Source organism: Callorhinus ursinus, unplaced genomic scaffold, assembly GCF_003265705.2.
Source record: "Callorhinus ursinus isolate GAN/ISIS: 27379988/994484 unplaced genomic scaffold, GSC_fseal_2.0 scaffold3, whole genome shotgun sequence".
In the NCBI taxonomy this organism is placed as follows: domain Eukaryota; kingdom Metazoa; phylum Chordata; class Mammalia; order Carnivora; family Otariidae; genus Callorhinus; species Callorhinus ursinus.
In genome coordinates, this window is record NW_027397065.1 from 52,175,707 (window position 1) to 52,192,494 (window position 16,788).

At 49.4% G+C, this 16,788-nt stretch overlaps 2 protein-coding genes across 5 annotated transcripts in view; both read right to left on the reverse strand.

The window, feature by feature from the left end:
• The window catches only part of AFAP1L1 (actin filament associated protein 1 like 1), a 67,917-nt gene extending 65,010 nt beyond the window's left edge, over positions 1 to 2,907 (reverse strand). For all 3 annotated transcript variants that reach the window (XR_012377574.1, XM_073890883.1, XM_073890882.1), the window contains exon 1: positions 2,800 to 2,907. Coding sequence is in view for 2 of the 3 variants with exons in the window: in XM_073890883.1 (XP_073746984.1) it covers positions 2,800 to 2,815 (16 nt within the window). In the remaining variant the exon portion in view is untranslated. The remainder of the gene's footprint in view (positions 1 to 2,799) is intronic.
• A 10,302-nt stretch (positions 2,908 to 13,209) lies between these two features.
• Positions 13,210 to 16,788, reverse strand: part of ABLIM3 (actin binding LIM protein family member 3) — a 108,580-nt gene continuing 105,001 nt past the window's right edge. For both annotated transcript variants that reach the window (XR_012377575.1, XM_025867276.2), the window contains one exon: positions 13,210 to 15,374. Coding sequence is in view for 1 of the 2 variants with exons in the window: in XM_025867276.2 (XP_025723061.1) it covers positions 15,261 to 15,374 (114 nt within the window). In the remaining variant the exon portion in view is untranslated. The remainder of the gene's footprint in view (positions 15,375 to 16,788) is intronic.

The following is a 16,788-nucleotide window of genomic DNA, read 5'->3' on the forward strand; positions in this document are numbered from 1 at the left end:
TTACACAACAAATGACTGGGCAAGTTCATGTCAGTGACCCAACCCTGCTGCCCTGGACAGGAGTGCAATCCCCTGAAATTCATATGTTGAAGCCCTAACATTCCAATGTGACTGTATTTGGAGACAGGGCCTTTAGGGAGGTAATGAAGGTGAAATGAGGTCATAAGGGTTGGGCCCTAATCTGATAGGACCCATGTCCTTATAAGAACAGGAAGAGACACCAGAGAGCTCTCTCTCTTCACATGTGCACAGAGAAGAAAGAGGTCAGGTGAGGACACAGCAAGAAGGTGGATGTCTACAAGCCTGTAAGAAAGGCCACACTAGGAACCAACCTGGACAGCACCTTGATCTTGGATTTCTAGCCTCCCAAACAGTGAGAAAATAAATTTGTTATTTAAGCCACCTGGTCTGTGGTATTTTGTTATGGCAGCCCTCCCAGACTAATACACCTGCCAAGCCTGCTCTCCTATGATGATTTCAGCTGCTGTTGTTATTAACACTGAAGTGGAGTTTCCTCCCCAGTATCTGGGGCATGACAATCCCACTCCCCACGTGGTAGGCATGGGGTTGAAATGAGACCTCTGCTTCTTAAACCTTCCCTGACAACAGAAGTGAGTACACCCACCCACCTGGTGACAGGGGCACAACACCAAAGTTCTGCTGGAATGCATTTTGAAGCCTCATGCTTTATTTTGAAAATGCATACGGGTTTCACATTCTAATTCATATATGGTTTGCTTTAATTCCTAAGATGTCTGCAGTGATTTATCAGGGTAGACAACTTAGGATCTAGATAGATAGCCTGGTCTTGTGTGCCCTGGCCACATGACCACTTTATTCACATTTTGAGAAGGCCCTTGCAAGTCACAAAGAACTGTTCTGATGCATATTCTCTTTTAAAAATCAACAGTACAATTAATCAACTTGGGATGCACTACCAAGTGTGTTTCATATTACCCAGCGAACAAATTGAACCACTCTTAGTGAGCTCCTCCTGTGTGTCAGGTATTGTGTCAGGAGAGTGAGTGCACAGATCCACTCCCTACCTTCCAGAAGCTTCCATTTGGGCAGGGAAGGTAAAACCCTTAGAGTAACAGCACATTGAGACAAGAGCCTGCAGGATAGGAGAGAGCTCTAGAACGTTTTGAGTACTAGCAGAGTCCCAGGAAGTCCGGGTTCCTAGGAGAAGTGATCTGGAGACAGCCTTCTTAAGTGAGGTGTCAGTTATTAAGCATTTTAAGCTAAGTGAATTATTGTCATCCTTGGTCTGTCTAAGGAGGGCACAGTCCTCCCACAATTCTGAGTAGGCTAGATATGGATTTTTGTACTGGGGACCAGACAGGGTGATATTTAACAACTTTATCTCAGGGGCGAGTGCTCTTTGCTTTAGATGTACCACATGGGAGGTGGGAACTGAGGACTGAGGGACATTAGAGGTGTCTCTTCTCTCTGTTTTTCCTCCCTCGCGAGTGTGTGTGCTCTTTGTAAACTTGTCCAGCAGTCAGTTAACAGGTGAGGACTGCTTTACAAATCACAGCCTCAGTCTCCAAAGAGCCAAAGGGAACCCCTATTTCCTGCCTGCCCTTCCCAGCCTGAAAGGAGAAGGTGTGTGCGGTATTTTGTGCTGGGACCAGGTGGGTGGAAAAGTCCCGAGCATCTTGACCTGGAAGCTGGGGTCCTTAAGCCTGGCTGTTCCATACTGGGAGTGCCAGCCAGCTAATCCTGAAACCTGTTCATGCACTCATCCCTGACCCCGGTGCCCTCCTAACTGCTTCCACATCCCTGGTCACTCTTCCTGCCCCCACCCCCCACCTTGGGGGCCTCAGCACAGCTAACAGGCAGATGGAGGAAAGGTGTGAGCTTATTAGGGAGGCAGAGGAATTTTCCATTAATAATAATAACCACAAGAATAATAATGCTTCTCATGCTGGCACACCACTGGCCAGTTTACCAAGCGCATTCACAACTGTGATCTCTCTGCCTGTAGAGGTGGGTGGATGGGACCCCGGTGTTCTGATTCCCAGCCTTAGACACTGCCCGCATGTCCAAGCAGGCCCCTTTTTTGCCGACACATGCCTTTGAAGTGTCTAGGCCTTTTCTTAAGCAGGGCCCCCCTCAAGTGCTGCTATCTTTTCTCACGTCAATTTACACACGCCCTGCCTAATCTCTGAAACTTTTATCAAACACACTCAACTCCTGAAAACGTCGGAGCAAGAAGGGGCCTCACAGAGACCATCAATCCAACTTTGTCACTAGTCCAGAGAGGGAGAGGGACTGGACGAAGGTCACACAGCTTGTCGGAGGCAGAGGCGGACTCAGATACCCACGCGCACCCTGGCACGCATGTCCCTCCTTCTCTCACTGCCCTAGGCAGCTGCAAACTCGGGGCTCCCGGGGCCTCTCACGGGGCGCACGCTTTGGGCTTCACACGTCCCGGTGTTGGGGAGTGTACCTGCCAACCCTATCTTACCCTCCCAGAGGGGAATGGGGTGGGAGGAGCTCGCTGTCCTCAGGAATCCTGTGGGGCATTCTTTCATGAAGTTGACTCTGAGTGTATGAAACTGGTCTTACACACAGCAGGCCACTCGGGCCCGGGACGCGAGGGACTAATCTACACCCGGGCTGCCCCAGCCGCAGGAGGCACCTGTCCACCCTGCCCCGGGCCTCCCGCCCCCGACCCCGCGCCCGCTCCGACTCCTCCTCAGCCCTCCACCCTCCTCTTCCTCTCGGGCCCCTGGATCACCGTTCTCCCTCCCCGCCCCGCGCGGTCGCCAGTGCGGGCGCCGCAGCTCCTCTTACCCCGGCCTCGGTCCATGGCGCCGGCGGTCCCCGGGCGCGCGGAGCAGGGCGCAGCGGCTCCGGCGGGGCTGGCGGCTCTCTGGCCCGGCCCCGCGGGAGCGCCCTCCGCGGGCGTCCCCTCCCCCAGACAGGATGCCCGCCCGGCGCCCCCGCCCGCGCGCGCCCGCCCCTCCACGCCGCTCCCGGAATAGACCCGGAGCACGCCTGGCCCCCTGGGCGGCCGGCCGGCCCGGTGTCCCCGCTCCCGCACACGCCCGCGCCACGCCCTGCCTCGCGCACGCCCCCGCGCCCCTCCCGCTGCGGCCCGGGGACCCACTGCCCGGTTCACGCGCCCTCGCTCCCGCGCCCGCGCGGCCCACCCCCGCCCGGCCCGCGCGCGCGGTCTTCCGCTTTGCTTGCATTCGTCTGGCGATGGGGGGCTTACTGTCGCACCTTCCAGCTCATTCCATCTGCAGACTGCCCAGACTGTTAGAACATGTCCCCCGTGCCTCCCCCCCCCCCCAAGTGGAATCAAAACTTCTCCCTGCAGCTGCCACTTTTTCTGACTTTGGGTTTATGGCCTCCATTCGACAGGTCTTGCCTGAGCACCTTCTAGTGCAGATAGTGGACAGGGCACTATACCGGTGCACCGTCAATCATGGTGTGAGAAAAGAGTGAAATACTAACAATAAAGATCTCCAAAAAGAAGATCGTCGAAGACAAGGACAAACAGAGACGATTAAAAGGTGGGCAGTGCTTGGGATACTTAAACTTTGGAGATTCTTTGTGTATTAACAGATGAAGAAATATCAAAACGGAGGGATACAACAGAGTGGAAGTGAATACTTTTAGCATACAAAATATAGTGCACCATAAGTGTGCTCTTTCCAAAATAATTGCAGCGTGTAGAAAAAAATACTGCTGTGGCCAGTGTGGCTGGCCCAGGAATGGGATTTAAGTTTAAAGTTGTATGAAGAATGTCAACTTTCATCCTATTAGTGTGTCTCTGTGAAAACAGGTACAACTAATTTACAGACAATGGCAAATGTCTAAATTTAAGACCTTCTATTTTTTTTAAGACTTTATTTATTTATTTGACACAGAGAGTCACAGCGAGAGAGGGAACACAAGCAGGGGGAGTGGGAGAGGGAGAAGCAGGCTTCCCGCGGAGCAGGGAGCCCGATGCAGGGCACGATTCCAGGACCCTGGGATCATGAGCTGAGCCGAAGGCAGACGCTTAATGACTGAGCCACCCAGGCGCCCCAATTTAAGACCTTTTATAAAGTGAAGTCCAAGCCCAGTTGTCCTCCTAGACACCCTTCCTCCCCAAGATGGGCCAAGTCTCTGTTTTCAGTTTTGACTAGGGAACTCCTTTGACTTAGAACATCCTGGCATTGGGATCACCTTGTGCAAAGGCAGAGAGACGGGGAACAGCTTGGGAAAGAGAATCCTGCCTCTTCCTGGACCGGGAGTCTTTTCTCCGTTGCTTTTATGGGCAAGTTGTAATTAATGCTGTCTTCAAAAAATTGCCTGTGTTGTTTGTAGTGTGTATGCGGTCACACTCAGAGGAAATGTGGGGTACTGAAGAAAACAATAGGATTTGAGTCCGAAAACTTGTTTGTGAGGTCTTGCTCTACGAAGGGCATAAGACTTGCTTGCTCATCTGTGCTTGGGGAGACCTCTTATTGACCTCATAGGGCTGCTGAGAGGGCAAGTGAAATGATGGTACAAACCCACTTTATAAACCATAAATAGCTATAAAAATGTGAGCCATTATTATTTTCCAAGTTCCTCTTTGTTCCTGCCTACTTTTCCAATTTGAAAAGGTCAGTTTAAATTCTAAAGCAGACAACCAACAATTTACAAGTGGATTAAGTTCCCCAAGTTCACTGTTGGAACTCTGAAACACTTGGAAACAAGGCTGTAAATGGCAGTTAAGTTCCCAGGCCAGCCCATTAATACTTTTAAAAACATAATATTTCATTTGAGAGAATAAAATAATATAAAATATAACAATTGTAAAGACAGTTGGAGGCTTTAGTAGATTTTTAAAAGAAATTTTGGAAACTTTTAAGGACTTTGGAGGTTCATCAGAGAATTGGAACAGAAAAGTCAAAAGGGCTAAGGAGAATTTCTATGGATTTGTGGAATAATTTATGGAGTGGGATTAACTGAGCTGTGGACCGGGGAAAATGGGTAAGTGGGAGAACACAGTCTGTGCACAGTTCTGCTAAGCATTAACAAAAAGATGCGGCTGTGGAGGCTGGTGGTTCTGGTTTAGATAATTACTCATAATGCCCACTCGGTGGCACTGTTGACTAAGTTGACTACAGCTTGGTTGCCGGCAGGATCACTGAATGAGAAACCCTGTTTGTGGGCTCCCAGTGGCGGAATAACTACATATATATCTTTTCTGTCCTTTTCATTTAACGGGGTCCATCGTCACCATAGAAACGACACCACATTTCATCAGTTCCCTTAGGAATATGTGTTGCATTCTGTGCAAGTGGGAGAAGTAACACGAAATAGGAATGGGCTCTGTCCTCAAGGAATCTACAGTCTAGTAGAGGAGATAAATGTGTACAAAATAAATGAGTTACAAATTATTTTTTTATTTTATTTTTTTAAATTTTTTTTAGATTTTATTTATTTACTTGACAGAGAGAGAGAGACAGCAAGAGAGGGAACACAAGCCAAGGGAGAAGCAGGCTTCCCGCAGAGCAGGGAGCCCGATGTGGGACTCGATCCCAGGACTCCAGGATCATGACCTGAGCCGAAGGCAGTCGCTTAACCAACTGAGCCACCCAGGCGCCCGAGTTACAAATTATTATGTGAAAAGTACCAGAGGAGAGATAAAGTGCTCTTAGAGTTCATCAAGACAAGGCAGTCATGGACACAGTACAGGATGACGGACATTTGGGGGAGCCCACCACGGGGAGAGTACATGGCAGGCAGAGCAAACAGTGGGAACAGAGTCACAGAGACGGGAGACCGCAGGATGTGCCTGCAAAGCCATTTGGTTTGGTGCCATTGTGGGGTGTCGAGTGGTAAGTGCTGGTGAGGGACTGGGATGGAGGTTGTGGATGCCCTGTTTCCTCCTTCCCTTGCCATGTCTCTGCATGAATGTGACCCTCACAGAGGCTTTTTTTTTTTTTTTGCTCTGTACTAGGTTTGTCTGGTGCTGTCTAAAGACTTCTGTGTGGAGAGCTCCAGCTCTGTAAAAAGATATCAAATTTGATCCCGGTGAACAATACCAGGAAGAAAGCTTTCAACTCCCTCATGCTCCCAGTCTTGTGAAAACAAATGATACTCCCCAGTCTCATTCTCAGCTTATCAGGTGGAGCTGGGAAGCCCTGGGAAAGAAAAATTTGGAGGCTAAAGATTCTGCGTCCCAGTGAAAGAAACGTCCTTTCGCCTTCTACCTTGTCACCTTGCCTCTAGGTCCGTTTGCACCATGGCCACCAAAGTGAACATTCCACGACCCCAATCAGATTCCCCATAAAAATATGTGATGGCCCCCCTCTGCCCTCAGTGTAGAGTCCAAGTTCCTTATTATGGTGTGTGGGGTGCCTTCTTCACTGACCCCCTTCCTCGGCGCAGACAAGCAGCTCAGGAGACCCTGGGAAGAGTCAGAGAAGCCACAGATCGGGTGTTCAGACCCGGGTTCTTGAACTGACTCTGTTGCTCTGTGCATCTCAGTTCTTTTGTTGGGTCGTCAATGTTTAATTTCCTATTTGCTTCTCTCCTTGCCTCTTCCTGGCCCCCCAGATTGCAAGCAGTGTGAGGCTGGGTGCTGTGTCTTACTCCCTGATAGCTCCTACAGCCTAGTTCAGGGCCTGGCACCTGGTGAGCGGACATAAGTACTGTGGAGTGAGTCCGTGAGTAATTGCTCAAGGGCTCCTGAGGCTTCTTCTAATGCATGTGTCCTGGAGGGAGCCGTTTATCCTCTGGGAGTGTTTGTTTGCTCACTTATTTGCAGGGGGAAATGAGATAGCAGCGAGGTGTTCTGCAAGCACTATGTCTCTGCGTCCCAGCCTTCCTGCATGCAGCTGGGGGCAGGCAGCCCAGCCCACTGGGCTTCTCCCCATCTCAGGGCCCCTCTCCCAAGCTCCTTTGTGCAGGGTGAGCTGCAGAGCCCCCTGTTCGAGTGGCTGCCCAGGGCTGGTGGCCCGATGAAAACTTCTCTTGTTCCACTCGGCACAATGTCGCCATTATGGCCCCTACCCAGGGAAATGACACACGTCTGCTGGTCTACCCCGGGCCCCGGAAAGCAGATAGAGATATGCGTGGTGGCTGCTGGGAGAAAAAGAAAGAGTTTCATGGCTGAAAACCCCTCCTCTGGTTGAACCTTCGGGTTTCTGTTCCAGGGCACGGGGCTCCTACCTGCACCCGGGCCACCGGGCTCGGCTTCAGTGGGGAACGGAGCCCAGTGCGCTGGTTGTGTCTGGAGGAAAAGAGCTTTTGTTTTTATGCCCAAAGGCTGCACCTATTTATGTTTTTATGCCTAACACTGCCGCAGGGGCTACCTACCTCTCTTCTGAAAGGCTGCGTCGTGGGCCCCATTTTCACCTCTGTGCTGCAGGATGAGACCAGGCTGCAGCAGTCCACAGGGAATTTCTGAAACCTGGAACCACAAAAACTTGAGAGCAGAGAGGAACTGGAGAGGTTAGCCGGGATGGTCTCTCCACTGGTCAGGTAAGGAAACTACAGCCCAAAGCACACAAGGCCTAAGAGGCAGGGCCAGGAGTGGTGTCCAAGGACTCCAGACTTGATGTCGCCAGAGCCACACTCCTGCCCCCATAACTCATTCTCTGCCATTTGTGGGACACACTGGGGGAAGAAAAGCAAGATCAAAGGTATGATCTTCAACCTCTCTGAACCCTCGATGACTCATCTAAAAATCAGGGGCTAACAACAGCCCGCTCACAGGGGGCTTGTGAGGCTTCAATGTGACTGTGTATGTAGCGTGCTTGGTGCCTGAACTGGCACAGAGGAAGCGTTCTCCAAATTTAGCTCGCACTCTTCAGGGAGGTAGTTGTTGTACGGTGGCCAAATTCATGGGCTTCGGGGTGAGACATCCCTGAGTTCAGGTTCAGGCTCAGCTATGTACAGCTCTGAAACCTTAAAACGAATTACTTATCGAGAGCTCAATGTCCTCATCTGTAAAAGAAGTACCTAGAGGATTAAATGAGATATGTCAGGTGCTCACTCCAGTGCCTGACGCATTGTCAGAGTGTGAGTTATTATTGCAATCAATATGGGTTTCCTCTGCAGAGGTGGTCAAATGCTGCTGGAAATGTTAAGGGAGACTGACATCGCAGCCACACACCCAGGCTGCCCCCTGCAGGCGGGTTTATGTAAATCAAACCATTGGAAATGTGATAGATTCTGCCAGATTCTTTGCCTTCCCTGCAAGAACACCTCATATTCTTAAATAGGAGGCTGACAGAGCTTCCAGCTACTGTTACCCACAGGGTCTGTCAAAGGTTGGAATTTTGTGTGTATATTTTTAAAAAGTTAAATAGTGCTGCTATTTTGTCAGAAGGACAAATTACACAGGACCATTTCTCCTGGTCCAGGTGGGTAAGACCCTGTCTGTGAGTTAGACAGACAATACCTTCTTTATCCACACGAAGGCATAGGAGACTTCACTTGAGACTCCCCTGTTAAGGTTAATTTTCTCTAGGAGCAGGCATATTGGTCACGACTCCTTTGGTGGCAAGTGACAGAATCAAAACTCAAACCAGCTTAAACCAAAAAAGGAATTCATTCGCTCAGAGGTAACTGGGGAGCTGAAGGGAATGAGGCTGGCAAGCAGAGCAGTCACCGCTTTGTCTCCATCTCCTGACTCTGCCTTCCTGTGCTTAGTCTTCATCTTCAGGTGGTCCCTTTCAGCCTGTGGGGAAGAAAGGTCCGGCCACTGAAGGCCTGCTGGTCTTTGTAGGTGGAGAGTCCAGGGGAGAAAGTCGTTCCTCTTTTCCTGCAGTTCCAGCACTGGCCAGAGGTGGCACTGGTAGTCTGGGTAAACCACCTGATCAAGGCATGTAGGAAATGCTGAAGGGTCAAAGGCACACAGGACACCTGCCCTGCAGCCAGGTACTGAGCTTGAAGTACATGATTCCGTCCTTACCACCCTGTGAAGTAAGTGCTGTCATTCCTATTTTGCAAGCTAATTTCACATGGTATATTAGTGTGCTAGGGCTGTCCAAACAAAATCCCACGGACCGGGGCGGGGGAGGGGGTGGGGGCTTAAACAACGGAAATTTATTTTCTCACAGCCCTGGAGGCTGAAAGTCCAAGCTCAAGGTGCCAACAGAGTTGGTGTCCTCTGAGGCCACCCTCCTGCTGCGTCTTCACATGGTCTTTCCTCTGTCACTTGGTGTCTCTGTGTGTCCCAGTCTCCTCTTCTCATAGGGGTACCAGGCTAATTGGAGTAGGGCCCACCCTAATGGGGAATGCACATCTCCTCCCCTCCCACTTCCCTCAGACAGAGCAATGCTTCCCATAGTGTGGAATTCAGACTACTGGTGGAAATGTGGTTGGATTTAGATGTTACACAGACCACATTGGTAGAGTTACCAATTTATTTGAATTTGTATTAAAAGCATATCTATCACTGGTCCTTATGAATCCATACTTTCCCTGATGTTGCTTTAAAATAGAAATGTCGGGGCGCCTGGGTGGCTCAGTTGGTTAAGCGACTGCCTTCGGCTCAGGTCATGATCCCGGGGTCCTGGGATGGAGTCCCGCATCGGGCTCCCTGCTCGGCCAGAGGCCTGCTTCTCCCCCTCCCACTCCCCTGCTTGTGTTCCCTCTCATGCTCTCTCTCTCTGTCAATTAAATAAGTAAATAAAATCTTTAAAAAAAATAGAAATGTCATGGAATGCCTGGGTGGCTCAGTCATTAAGCGTCTGCCTTTGGCTCAGGTCGTGATCCCAGGGTGCTGGGATCGAGCCTCTCATTGGGCTCCCTGCTCAGCGGGAAGCCTGCTTCTCCCTCTCCCACTCCCCCTGCTTGTGTTCCCTCTCTTGCTGTCTCTCTCTCTATCAAATAAATAAATAAATAAATAAAATCTTTAAAAAAAAATGTCAGGTATGAGTCAATTGAGAGAAAAATACCAGGTAAATAGCATCATGTAAATAAAGAATCTGGTGAAAATTGAGAAGGTTGTGTTTGAGTGACTGAAATTCGGGGAACACTTCTGGTCATGGGCATAGAAGTCACCTTACTTTTGACCCAATTCATCTGCACACTTGGCCCCAGTTTGAACCATGTGAGAGTGTGGGTGAGTGTGTGTGTGTGTGTGACTACAGGCCTTTGGTTTCTCTTGCCTATGCTCCTGTACCAGTCATTTTGGACCAGACCCGGTGAAGAGGCAAGGGGATCCTGGGTGGTAACGAGAAGCTGGCCCTTGTCTTCATAGCTTCGGAATTTTATTTATTGAGGGTCTCCCTCCAGGGCTCTTGAGTGGCTGGACCACAGCTCATGGCTGTGTATATAAGTAGGTGTTTATCATTGTGTAGGCAAGATTTTTAATTTTTTTTTTAAAGATTTTATTTATTTGAGAGAGAATGAGAGATAGAGAGCACGAGAGGGAAGAGGGTCAGAGGGAGAAGCAGACTCCCTGCCGAGCAAGGAGCCCGATGCGGGACTAGATCCCGGGACTCCAGGACCATGACCTGAGCCGAAGGCAGTCGCTTAACCAACTGAGCCACCCAGGCGCCCTGTGTAGGCAAGATTTTTGAGCACCTTGAAGTCAATGTGAAACGAAGCATTTAAAACTTAATTCCACATGGGGTATTAACGGAGTTGGCATAGTTCTGTGGAGTTAATTACTATGAATTTTAGCAGTGCTTTCCCCTCCTTGAATTTCAAGCCCTCCTCCATGTTGGGCTCCTCGGCAGCCAGCTGCAGCTGCTGACACCTTCCACAGCTTGTTCCCCGTTTCTGCTCCAGGGGCCTGGTGTGAGGGACGGGCCCCAGTGCAGGCGAGCTGGCGGCTTGTCCTGCTCTGCTCAGATGCTCCGTGGGCCTGTTTCTGTGGCTGCAAAATGTGGCCATTGTATTGACTTTAAGCTCTCACGTTCTGTGATTTCTGTGCTCCCTCCCCCTTATGTTCTGCTTTATTAACGTAAGGTTGCCCCCCAGTGTTCAAAAAGGTCATGTGCACGGAGAAAAGTTCCCTTCTTGAACTTCGGCAAGGCTGGTGTGGTGGTGTTTGTCCGTAAAAAGAAGACGGTTTAGAGCAGCACTTCCCTAACCTCACTATGTGTGTGAATCACCCGCAGTCTTCTTAAAATACAGATGTGGATTGAGTTGGCCAGGGGTGCGGCATGGAATGCGGCATATCTCACAAGCTCCCAAGGTGACTCCAATGCTGCTGGCTGGGGACCACACTCCAAGGAACAAGGCCCAGAGCGATTTTCCCTGCTTCTAGTAGGTTAGCAACCACAGTGCAATCCAGACAATATCCACAAAGCCTGAATGAATGAGAGGCATTCAGTCTCCCTGCATGTTCTGGACCCTGCCTGCCTTTCTCCTTCTCCTTCTTTTTAAAGTAGGCTCCGTGCCCAGTGTGGAGTCCAATGCGGGGCTTGCACTCATGACCCTGAGATCAAGATCAAGACCTGAGCTGAGATCAAGAGTTGGATGCTTAACCAACTGAGCCACCCAGGCACCCCCCACCCCTTCTAATCTCATTCTCCCCTTCACTCACTCTTCTCTGTCTTCACTGGAACATTCAGTTCCCCAAATACACTGAACTCTCACCAACCACAGTGCCTTTGCACATGCTGTCTCTGTGCTTAGAGAGCTCCCGCCCCTACTTTTCCTTTGCATACTTCGTTTTCATCCTTCAGCGAGTATGTGAAGCAAGCTCCTTTCTGCTCCTCTCTCTGGTACTCCATCTGTTGTCTGTGCAGCCGTTATCTTTGTGTGTCATCTCTTTTCCTGTTACTTACTTACAGTCTGTTCCCTCCTCTAGACCAGAGCTACATAAGAGCTCACACTGCCTTACTCACTGTTGAATCTTCAGTGCTCCTGCCTCCCCCTAGATGCTCAGTAAGTATTTCCTGGGTGTGTGTGTGTGTGTAGGCAGGGAGCAAAGGAGCATTCTTTAGTGTCCTTTTGCACATTTGAGCCACCTGTCTGGAGGGGCCATGGTGGGGATGATTCTTAGAAGAATCATCTGATGAGAGGTCAGGAAAGGAGATACTTTTAAGCCACATTTCACCTTCAGAGATGTCAGAAGTGAGATAAGTGTTTATCTTAGGATACAAATAGGAAATACAGTAGAAAGAGAGTAAGTCTAACATTTCTTAGAGTTATGTCAAATTAGTTTATGAAACGTTGGATTAAACAAAGGACAGGCCTTTGTGGGATTTTGGCAGTGTACACTGTGGGTCTCTAAGGGGAGGGACAGTGACTGTGGCAGGGACACTGTGATTCACTTATCCAGAGGCCCTTCCTTGTCTGCCTGTCTCTTTTCTTTCCCAGCACAGCACTTGCCACCCACTATCGAGGCTCAAAATGCCAAATACTCAACTTCCCAGCCTTCTGTGCAGCAAGGGCATGAACCTATTCCCTAGTTCTGCCAGTGGGACCTGAGAAGTCTACTGAGGACTTCTGGGATAGTTTTCTGATCAAAAGAGACACATAAAGGGAAATTTCTTTCCTGTTTTTTGATGTGGTGGTGTGAAGACACGATGCCTGGAGCCACAGCAGCCTTTTGTAAACATGAGGAGTCACATCTCAGGACAAAAGCCACTGTATTGAGGATGGTGGAGTGGAGAGATGTAGAGAACCTGGGCCCCTGATGGCATCATCAAAGTGTTGAATTGATTAGCCCTGCACTTGGATTTCCAGTTGTGCAGGACAATATGGACTTTCATTGTTTAAGTCACTTTTAAGAAGGCGCTCCTTACTTGCAGCTAAAAGCATCCTGACTGCTAGGAGGGTCTAAGCTGGTGTCTCTAAGCCCAAACAGGCTGGACTTGGCTTCTGGCTCCATCACCGTAATTATAAGTCCTCTTGAAAGCTGTTTTCTCATCTGTGAGTTATAAATAATTATTCTTATCTCCTCCCTCTTGGGTTGTTACAGAGGCTGATGTGACATGATGGGTGTAAAGTCTTCAGTATAGACCTCGGTACACTGTCAGTACTCAATAATGAACTATTATTATTATTGTTAGTTTTTGGATCATGGAACCATAGCTGTTGGAATATCCTCCACCATCTTGCAGAACCCCATTCTGCAGGACACAATCTGGGTGATGCTTACCTTGTCACATTTTCTTAATTTACAGAAGGAGAAACTGAGGCCAAGAGAGAGCTGCTCTCTAGACTCTTTTATTTTGGAAAATGTGCACAGTTCAGCCTCTTCCCATATCACACATTTCCACTCATACCAGAAACAACAGAAGGACACGGGTCTGGGTTGAAATTATGTGCTTTTATGGGAAACAAAAATACCCAACAATAATAACAAAAGCCCTTCATCTTGCCAAGTTCTCAACCAGTGAAAATGAGGCAGTTTCGATGATTGCGTCTGGCTGGGGACATTTCTAAGGGGTCAGGACAGTTGAAAGACACTGGCCAAAAGGAGAGTTGCAGAGAGGGTTGATGTTTTAAATGAGAGTATGTTAGACCTCCTTCTGGCCTCTCATCCTATCACCCTTTCAAGTTACAGTCTCCTTTCAGTTTACAAAGATCCTTCCTGAACTTTGCTCAAATGCAAGCTCTTCCAGAAAGTGTTCCTTGGTCTGCACCAACTTGCATCTGCTTTCTCAGTAATTTCACAAACACGTTCTCAGGCCATCTCCCATCACTTCCTGCCTTGCATCCATCACGTGTGAGTCCGTGCCTGACGACACCCAGGGTTAGCAGGCATGCCCCCCAGCCCAGATCCTGTGTTGATCATCTCAGTGTCCCCATCCCCCTCCCCCATTCAGTGCTCAGGATACAGCAGGTGCTCAGCTTCAGCAGGTGCTCAGTGAGGGTTTGCTGGGTTGGAGTCAGTTCCCTATTTGCCACGTCACATCACCAGCCTCTTGAGAGTCCTAACGGTTATTTCCATATTTCCACTTCTTCACCTTCCCTCTATGACCTCAAAATGATCTACATCAAGGCATCTCCAAGAAGGAACAGACCCCACCAAACATCACCAACTGGGAGGTCAAAGGTTTGGGGAAGGGAGGAGAGAAGTTAACATCAAGCTTTCGTCCCTGTTCAAGAAGGCAAGAGGGCAGGAAAGCAGCCACCGGGGAAATCCAGGGTGATCATGAGCAGTGCTGGCCACTGCTTCATTTTGGAATTCCATAAGCAGCCATTCTTCCAAAGGTTTCCCCTCTGAAACACGGCCAACTTTGCAGTGGGAGCTGATGACTGGTGGGGGACTGGTTCAGTTGCCCTTCTAGCCCAGGGACCAGTGGGCCTAGACCGGGAAGCTTTCTTTGGGACGTGGCCTGTGTTATGTTTAGAGGGGTGTTAGAGGTTGTCTGTCTAGTTGTTCTGTTGGAGCTATGATGGGAACGTTAGCCCTGTGGTGTGTTGAGTTGTCAGGCACATAGATCGTAGTAAGGCTGAAGAATACGGGCTGTAATAATGGGCCTCTCCTCCAAAGTGGGGGGGAAGGGTCAGGAGGTGCTGGGAGCAGTGAGGGCGAGTGGAGGGTCGCAAGAGGTCCTGCAGCTCCAGTTCTAACAGGTGCCCTGCTCTGGCCCCTGCTGCCAGCTCCCGTGCCTTCCCTTGTCTCCACGTCGGGGCCAGGCAAAGGGGCCAGCTGGAAGTGGTGGAGGGAAGGGAAGTGCCTTGTCTTCTCCTACCATGAGACTTGGACAAGGGAGAGGTTAGGATCCAGGGCAGACGGAGGAGGACTGAGGAGCTTCAGAGAGGCCAAGGCCCTAGCCACTTCTGTTTGCTGCTGTACTGAGTAGATCCGAGGCCTCCACGGCGAAGTGCATCACCCCTAGAGAGCACCGAACTCCTAACTGGGGGGGATGAGAAATTTCTTCACGGGCTCTCAAAGGTGCTCAGTGACTTTGGGAGATCGCTGTGGATCCTCCCATGCGAGGGCCCCTCTGGGGCCAGTAAGGGGTGAAAACTGCATGGTCAGCATCTACCCTGGTGACTGGGGAAAGAGCCGAGAAGCAGAGAGAAGAGAGACTTCTTCAGGCACCTCCTTTAGGAAAGAGAGTTGGACCTTGGGGGACTCAGGTTAGGACAGATGTTTCAGTATAAAAAGGATCCCCAGTAAAAGGATGGGAGTCTCCTCAAATCCCTTCCCAAACCCTAGAGCACTTAGAAAAGAGAAAGTAAGGAGCATAAAAATATCTCGATGACGTGGGCTTGCCTGACAGTACAGAAAAGCAAGTCTCATGGCAGGCAGTGTGTCCCATTACACAAGAGAAGATTATACCGAGCTTCAGTATAGAGATTTTACATATATCTTTATATAAATGCATATATATTTATAGAGCCTCTGCCTAGAACAGCCGGGCTTGCTTCTTCAGTTCATTCCTCTTCCAGAGGGCCAGCCGGTCAAACTCGGAGATGGTCATGCCGAAGACCTGGTAGAACTCCTCCTGGGACAGGTGGCGCTGAAAAGAGGTGGGAGGGGACAGAGAGGGAACAGCCTGAGGACGACAGGTGGAGGCTGGGGGCAGGTGTGGGCAGAAGCGGACCCTGTGTGTTTCCTCTGGGTGTGCCGTGCCTGGCACAGCATCTGACCCGCAGAGGTGTGGGATGAGAAGTGGTGGAATGCAAGACTGTGTGCGTGAATGTTTCCTGGAAGGGGCCTCCGTAGCTGGTCTGCAGAGGCCTTCCCTGCCCAAGACTCAGGTGGGGATTCTGCTTCACCCAAGTGCCTCTCTATGCATCGTGGCCTCCCCTGTCTGCATCCTGCGCCTTGCATTCTGTGCCCCGGAGGGTGTTTGAATTAATACGATTCTTCCTAACTTTGGGAGTAAAAGGGGGGCATGGCCAAGGTTTTAGGCTGTACTTCCTCTTATTAGTATTTTTACAAACGAGCTGGAAGGCTATTCCTCAGGCCAGTCAATGAAAAAACCTGATGTTCATATTTCTCCACACACTGAAATGTCATTTTGTTTCTTTCTTACATGAAAACAAATATGCCATATAATGAAACAGGGTTCTGCATTCCTTGACAGGTTTTCTCCCTCCTTTCTGCCTGCCCTCCCTCCTGCCCTTCCAAACAGCCGAGGAAGTTGATACATTGTCAAAAGCTTTCAGAGTTGGAAATATATGGCACCTGAAATGTGGCAAAATGTTAACAATTTGTGCATTTAGGTGAATGGTAGAAGGAGGTTCATTTTACTCTTCTTGCAACTTTTCTGGAGGTCTGAAATTTTTCAAAATAAAAATTTAAATTATGTTTGAAAGGAGATATATAGGGTATATATCCTCCCTGAAAACCTCCTGGAATCACTGAGATGACCTGTTGGTAGCAATCATGGTAGCCCACTGAATGTTGAAGGAGATTCACTGAGAATTATGTATACAGCCACACGGTAATTAGCCCATTCTCTGGCCTACGTGAACTAATATTTTGGCCACATTTCCGGATCTTGAGGCAAAGGTAACTTTGATACTTTTGATATATATCATTGGTTGCTGGTGGCTTTGAGCTGATTTTCCAATACCAGGAATTCCTTGCATTGCATTTCTGTCATGCCCATGAATATATATATGGTCGCCCCCATTTTCTCACTTAATCCTTCCAACCCCTCTGAAAACCAGACATTATTTCTTTCTAATTAAAAGATGAGAAAACCAGAAGTCAGAAGTCAAAGAGTTAAAATGACTAACTTGACGAAGAGGGAGGGCGGAAAGGAGGGAGGGAGGGACGGAGGGGAGCTGGGTAAGTAGCAGAGCGGAGACCAAAGGCCAGGCCTTCTGCTTGCAAACACAGTGCACTCTTGCTGCCCCCTTGGCCAATCCCATTAAACATTCATAAATAAGTCTTTCTATTATGAAAAATTTCAAAAATACTCA